The sequence below is a fragment of the Prorops nasuta genome, unplaced genomic scaffold, assembly GCF_024137725.1.
Source record: "Prorops nasuta isolate Cenicafe-Biocafe unplaced genomic scaffold, Cenicafe_Pnas_1.2 PNAS00013, whole genome shotgun sequence".
NCBI lineage: Eukaryota > Metazoa > Arthropoda > Insecta > Hymenoptera > Bethylidae > Prorops > Prorops nasuta.
In genome coordinates this window covers 4,371-9,475 of record NW_027116810.1, presented here as the reverse complement: position 1 = coordinate 9,475, position 5,105 = coordinate 4,371, and the positions used below count along the sequence as shown (strand labels likewise).

The window sequence follows — 5,105 nt, the reverse complement described above, 5'->3', positions numbered from 1 at the left end:
GGAGAATAGGGAGTAGAAGGGAAAGAAGAGGAGAAGAAGGGCGAACAGAAGGGATATAAGGGAAAGGGAGGGAAGGGAAAACAGAGTGAAAACGGGAGAAGGAAAGGGAGGCGAGATTTTAGAGGTTAGGAAGGAAGGCGCGAAAGTGACGGTGTGAGACAGGAAGGATAAGGAGGAAAGGAGAGAGTAGGGACACCTGTTGGGAAGAAAAGGAAGGAGTGGGAGGTCGGTAAAGTAGAAAGGAGTAGGAAAGCAGGGAAATGGAAGGAAAGGGAGATAAATCAGGGAAGGATGAAGGGAGGAGAGAGGAAAGAAGAGAGGAGGAGGGGAAGGAGAGAGAGGGGGGGAGAATTAACATAGGGAGACTGATAAAGAACAGAGGGGAAGGAGAGAGGAGGAGGACGGAGAGTATGGGAAGTATGGAGGAGTATTTGAGTGGGAAGAGAAAGGACAGGGAGGAAGAGGAGGAGAGAGGAAAGGGGGACAGATGGGCCTTTAAGAAGAGTGCCAGGGTGGCAAGATCGCCGGAGAAGGGAGAAGAAGGGGGAATAGAGAAGGTAATGAAGGCGATAGAAAGCATGAGTAGGAAGATAGACGGGATAGAGGAAGGAAAGAAGGAGATATTAAGGAAAATAGAGGAAGTGAGAGATGAAATGGAGAAGGATAGGAGAGAGTGGAGGGGGGAGATAGAGGGGTTGAAGGGGAGAATGGAGGCGCTGGAGAGAAAAGAGAAGGAGAGGGAGAAGCAGGAGAGAGGGGAAGGGAAGGAGAGCAAAGGAAAGGGGGAGAGCGTGATGGAGGAGAGGATAAAGAGATTGGAAAGGGAGAAAGAAAGAGAGGAGAGAGAGAGGAAAAGGAATAACATAGTAGTGTGGGGGATGGAAAACGAAGAGGGGGGTGAAGAGAGAGTAAGGGAGGAAGTAAGAAAGATATTGGAGGTGATAGGGGTGAAGGAAGGAGTGAAGGAGGTGAGGGTGTTGAGAGGAATGAAGGGAGAAGGGAGAAAAGGGGTAGAGGTGAGGTTGGAGAGCAGGGAAATAAAAAGGAGGGTGATGGAGGGGAAAAGTAGATTGAGAGGGAGGAAGGAAAGAATAGAGGACGATTTGACGTGGGAGGAAAGGAGGATAATGGGAAGGATGAAAGAGATAGCTGAGGGGAGGAGAAGGAAAGGAGAAAGGGTAAGGGTGGGGTATATGAAATTATGGGTGAATGATGAGGAGTGGAGATGGAATGAGTGGAAAGGTGGATTATGGAACAAGGAAGGAAAGGGATGGGAGGAGGAAGGAGTAAGAGGAAATTTTGGGATAAGAGAAGGGAGAAGGGATGGGAAAGTATAGAGAAAAGAGGGGATGAAAGGAGAGAGATGGAGAAGAAGGAGGATGGGAGGAAAAAGGAAAGGAAGGGAAAGGGGGAAGAGGGGGATAGGAAAGAGTGGAGTAGAAGAGAAAGAGGAAGAGGAAAGGACGGGAAGGAGAAGGGAGGAGGAATAGAAATCGCGTTTTGGAATGTAGCAGGGGTGACAAATAAAGATGAGGACTTTTGGCAGAGGATAGGGAGGTGGGATGTGGTGTGTTTGGTGGAAGCATGGTTAGAAGAAAAAGGATGGAATGCGCTGAGGAAGAAGTTACCGAAAGGATTTGAATGGTGGGTGCAGTGGGCGAGAAGGCAGGAAAAAAAGGGGAGGGCAAAAGGAGGGATAGTGATGGGAGTGAAGGAAGGAATCAAGGGAAAGAGGAAAGGAGAGGAGAGGGAGGAGGAGGGGATCATGGAGATAGAGGTGAAGATAGGGAAAGAGGAATGGAGGATAATAGGGGTGTACGTTGGGAAGGGGATGAGGAACATAGAGGATGGGCTGAGGAGGGTGGTGGAAAGGGAGCAGGGGAAGAAGTGTATGATAGGGGGGGACTGGAATGCGAGAATTGGAGAGACGAGGGAGGAGGAAGGGGAGGAGGGAAGAACGGAAACGGGGAGAAGGTCGAAGGATAAGGTAGTGAATGCAGAGGGGAGGAGAATGATGGAGCTGATGGGAGAGATGGGGCTAGAGGTTTTTAATGGGGCAGTGAATGGGGACAAGGAAGGAGAATACACGTACGTAGGGCATATGGGAAGGTCGGTAATTGATTTTGTGGTAGGGGACAGAGAGACAAGGGAGGAGATAAGAGAGATGGAGGTGGAGGTGAGGGTAGAGTCGGACCATTTGCCAATAGTGGTAAAGTTGAGCAAGGAGAGGAGGAAAGGTGGGAAGAGGGAGAAGTGGGGGGGAGTGAGGAGAGGATGGGACAAGGAGCAGTTGGAGAGATATAAAAAGAGAGTGGAGGAGGTAGGATGGGAGGAGGTGGAAGATGTAAAGGAAAGATGGGAAAGGCTGCAAGAGAGAGTAAAGAAAGTGGTGGAGGAAGTGAAGAAGGAAAGGACAGAAGGGGAGGGAAGGAAGAGGGGATGGTGGGATGAGGAATGCAGAGAGGGGAAGGGGGAGCTGAGGAAGAAGTTGAGGGGGTGGTTAAGAGGATCAGGAGGGAAGGAGGAATATATAAAAGAGAAGAGAAAGTACAGAGAGAAGTGTGGAGAAAAGAAAGAGAAGTGGAGGGAGGAATGGTATAAAGAGATGGACATGGCGAGAACAGAGGCAGATGTGTGGGAGATTATAAGGAGGAGTAGAAGGAGAGGAATTAACAGAGTGGAGGAGATAGAAATGAGGGTATGGGATGAATTTTTTAGGGAACTGTTAGGGGGGAGAAGAGGGGAAAGGGAGGAGAGAAGTGAGAGGAAGAAGGGGAGAGAGGGAGGAATAGAAGAGAAAGAGGTAGAGAAACAGATAGAGAGGCTAAAGGGAGGGAAGGCGGCAGGGGAAAACGAGTTAGGAAATGAAGTGTGGAAATGGGGAGGGAAAGGGGTGAGAAAAGAAGCGTGGAGAGTATGTGATGAGGTATGGAGGGGAGGGGGATGGCCGAAGGGGTGGGAAGTGGGAATAATAGTGCCGATAAAAAAGAAGGGGGAGGGGAAGGAGGTAGGGGATTACAGAGGGGTGACGTTAATGGACACATTGGCGAAGGTGTATGTAGGGGTACTAGGAGAAAGATTGGAAAAGGAGATAGAAGAAAAGAAAATGGTTGGAGAAGGGCAGACAGGTTTCAGGAGAGGGAGGGGGGTGATGGAGAACATATACACGATGAACTACCTGGTGAATAGGGAACTGGAAGGGGGGAGGGGAGGGATGGTTGGGTGCTTCATAGACATCAAGGCGGCGTTCGATAGGGTGGACAGGGAAATATTGTGGGAGGTACTGGAAAGAAAGGGGGTAAGCGAAGATCTGAGAGAGGCGATAAAAGAGGCATACGGAGAAACAGCATGTAGGGTAAGGAGAGGAAAGGAGTTGGGAGAAAAATTTTGGACGGGAAGGGGACTAAAGCAGGGATGCCCGATGAGCGCGAAGCTGTTCATAGTATATATAGCAGAGTTAGAAGAAAGACTAGAGGAGAGGGGGAAGGGAGGGATACAGTTGGGAGCAGGGAGGATATACTCGTTGGCGTATGCGGACGACATAGTGGTGGTAGCAAAGGACATGGGGGGAATGAAGATGATGATGAGGGTGGTGGAGGAGTTTTTGGACGGGAGAGGATTGGAGCTAAACGTGCAGAAAACGAAGATAGTGAGGTTTGGGAAGAGAGTAGCGGGAGAAATAAGATGTAGATGGAAAGAAGGGTGGATAGAAGAGGTGAAAGAAGTAATATACCTGGGATATAAACTGAGAAGGAACGGAAGACAGGACGGGCAAGTGGGAGATAGGGTGAAAAAAGCAGGGGCAGTGATGAAGGAGGTATGGGGATTAGGAAAGAGAATATGCAGGAACAACGTGGAAAAGAGGATATGGATGTTTGAGAGGATGGTGTGGCCGGTGATGGGGTACGGGGCGGAGATATGGGGGTGGGCAGAGAGAGGAAGGATGGAGGCGATGGGGGAAAGATTTATAAAGTGGGTGCTGGGGGTGGAATGGGTCACACCGGGATACGTAGTAAGGGAGGAGGTAAAGATGGGAAAAGTGAGAGGAAGGGCGGGAAAGAGGGCATGGGATTTCGAGGAAAGGTTGAGGGAGGGGAAAGGAAACAAGTGGGCAAGGGAATGTTTGAAAGAAATAGAAGGAAGGGAAAGGAGAAGGGAAAGGGGGTCGAGATGGGAGGAGGAGAGGAGAAGTTTTATAGAAGGATACACGGGGAGAAAAGGTGTAGGGAGGGATGGGAGGACAAGGAAGAGAGAGAAAGAATATGGGAGGAAGTGGAGAAAAAAAGGAATGAGAGAGAGGGTGAGGAGAGAAGGAGTAGGATAGAATTGTCAAGGTATAATAAGTGGTATAAGGTAGTGATGGAGGAGGAAATTCCGGGGTACTTAAAAGGGGGGTAGGAAGGAAGGGGAATGGAAAAGGATAGCCAGGTACAGATTGGGGAACGAAATGAAGGAGGGACAGTATTGGAGGGAAGAGGAAGAGAGGAGATGTAGGGTGTGTGGATGGGAGAGGGAGAGCTGGGAACATGTTTTGGAAAGGTGCGTAGGAGGGGGAGGAGAGGTGGAGGAAGGAGTGGAGGAGAGGGTGAAAGGGATATTGGACGGAGGGGGGAAAGGAATAGAATGGATGAGGGAGCTGGATGAAAAGAGGAGTGTGTGGATAAGCCGGAAGCGGGAGTCAGCGGAAGGATGTGTGGAAATGAAAGGAATGGATGAATGAATGGTGTGTCTCTCTCTCTATAAGCGGCGAAGGATGGATGAGAATAGAATAAGATAGGATAAGTAGATGTAAGGAAATATTGTAAGATGATGTAAGAAAAGGGCGAACCCCGAAAGGGCGCCAAGGAAAATAAAAAAAAAAAAAAAAAAAAAAAAAAAAAAAAAAAGTACCCCCCCAAGACCCCCTAAGTACCTTTCTAAGTACCCCCCTAAATACCACCCCTCCAAGACCCCCCTAAGAACCCCCCAAAACCCCACTATGTACCCCCCTAAGTACCCCCCCAAGACCCCCCTACGTACCTTCCTAAGTACCCCCCCTAGACCCCCCTAAGTAACCCCTTAAGTACCCCCCCCCCCAACCATCCCCCAAAACCCCCCTAAGTACC

General features: G+C 49.6%; 2 protein-coding genes across 2 annotated transcripts; one reads left to right on the top strand and one right to left on the bottom strand.

The window, feature by feature from the left end:
* Positions 1-410: 410 nt before the first annotated feature.
* Positions 411-1,337, top strand: LOC136777937 (golgin subfamily A member 6-like protein 22). Its single transcript, XM_066734507.1, has one exon. It carries the CDS (start codon positions 411-413, stop codon positions 1,335-1,337), a length of 927 nt encoding a protein of 308 aa, XP_066590604.1.
* Positions 1,338-1,763: 426 nt separating this feature from the next.
* LOC136777936 (uncharacterized) lies at positions 1,764-4,636 on the bottom strand (the record flags this gene model as incomplete). Its single annotated transcript, XM_066734506.1, has 4 exons — positions 1,764-2,020; positions 2,093-2,365; positions 3,521-3,625; positions 4,433-4,636. Coding segments are annotated over 4 exons (839 nt in total), but the record flags the coding sequence as incomplete, so codon positions are not given.
* Positions 4,637-5,105: the final 469 nt, after the last annotated feature.

What these genes read in the sequence shown, in the direction of transcription:
- LOC136777937 (XM_066734507.1), top strand. Translation starts at nt 411, where the DNA reads ATGGGAAGTATGGAGGAGTATTTGAGTGGGAAGAGAAAGGACAGGGAG.